Source organism: Emiliania huxleyi (genome assembly GCF_000372725.1).
Source record: "Emiliania huxleyi CCMP1516 unplaced genomic scaffold EMIHUscaffold_5934, whole genome shotgun sequence".
NCBI classification, from domain to species: Eukaryota; Haptophyta; order Isochrysidales; family Noelaerhabdaceae; genus Emiliania; species Emiliania huxleyi.
The window spans coordinates 1-1,511 of record NW_005197548.1 but is presented as its reverse complement, the minus strand read 5'-3'; the positions used below and the strand labels follow the sequence as shown (position 1 = coordinate 1,511).

General features: G+C 63.7%; 1 protein-coding gene across 1 annotated transcript; it reads right to left on the bottom strand.

Moving 5' to 3' along the window:
* Window positions 1-1,045: 1,045 nt before the first annotated feature.
* Window positions 1,046-1,435, bottom strand: EMIHUDRAFT_60515 (hypothetical protein; the record flags this gene model as incomplete). The annotated part of the gene is made up of 1 exon (XM_005764376.1): window positions 1,046-1,435. A coding segment is annotated over one exon (390 nt), but the record flags the coding sequence as incomplete, so codon positions are not given.
* Between the last annotated feature and the right edge of the window lie 76 nt (window positions 1,436-1,511).

Genomic DNA, 1,511 nt, shown 5'->3' with positions numbered 1-1,511 from the left:
CTCCGACCTGATCGGTCGTACTGACCGCCGACAGATCACTCCAGACAGCAGACAGGCCGACGTCTGCACACGGCCGGCCGGGCGAGAGGCTTGACACGATCCGACCCTGCGACCCTGACGCTGCTGCTCTAGCTATCAGCCATGCACTGCTGACTGCTGCCACAATGTGCGACCTGTGCTGGCCCACTTGGCGGCCTTCCCGGTCAGTGGTGAGGGGCGCAGTTCAGAGCTGTCGATGGCGCGATGCCGCACTGGTCCCACATTGGTGACACGAGACCACCAAGTTTGCCGGTCCAAGAGAGAGGCACCGGCGCTGTCCTGAGAAGGTGCGTGGTCCCTCTTGACTGCCCATGCGCGCGAGGCTGTGTAGGCATAGCCTCGAGAGTGCCAGCAGCCCATCCGAGGTGACGCGCATTGCGCCAGAAGCGTGCACGCAGCTGGAAGGACACCTTCCTACTGGCCGTACGATCAGGTCGTCACTGAATGCTTAATACTAAGGCCGCGAGCTATGCAGGTGATCAATTGTGCATCATGGCATGGTCAGCTGCGCCGACAGGCTGTCGCAAGGCGTGATAGCATGGCCGCAAGTACGCCGAATTCCCATGAAAACAAGTAAAAAATCGCGAAAAAAGAAAAAAATTCCAAAAAATCGGCGCCTGCGGCGGGCCATGGGACCCCATCTCCCCCCCGCATGGACACCCTCTGGGCCCCCCGCGCCGGCCCAGAGCTGTGAGCGGGGCGGGGTGCGCACTGTGTGCCTCTGTGTGTCGTGCGTCGCCCATCTCTCCTGGAGATGACTGCTCTATTTTTTATTTATTACTTCCGTATTCATTTGAGAGTGCCTTACTTTACGAAAATCACCCTGTTCTACACTGAACACATTGTATATGTGCGCTCGATCTCCTGCACTCTTGGGTTTTAGGCGGGGAGGCTTGTTTCTCTCATGTGCCGACCGCATGCCTACAAAAGTGGCCTCAGCCTCGCTCCGGCCACCGCCTCCTGCGCCCCTTTAGGGCCCGTCCCATCCCCGCTCGCTCGTCTCGCTGATGGCGGTGCCGACGGGAGCGTCGCCAAAGAGGAACTCGAGCGCGCAGTGGGGGACGCGCCCGTCCATCACCACGGCCGTCTCGCAGCCGCCGTGGACGGCGGCTATGGCGGTGCCGAGCTTCGGGATCATCCCGCCGACGGCGACGCCCTCGTCGCAGAACGCTTGCGCCTGGCCGGGCGTCAGCAGAGGCACGAGCTTCCCCTCGGGCGGCGCCGCGTCCAGCACACCCTCCACGTCTGTGAGCAGCAGCAGGTTGGCTGCGCCGAGGGCGCTCGCGATCGCGCCCGCCATCGTGTCGGCGTTGACGTTGTACGAGGTGCCGTCGGCGCCGGTCGCGACCGGCGCGATCACAGGCACCACCCCCTTGTCGAGAAGGAGTTGCAGCAGCGGCGCCCGCACCGCCTGCGGCCAAAGGGCTCGGCTGTCTTCGGGGCAGGGTGGCCCGCGAGCGTCGCATCCCGGG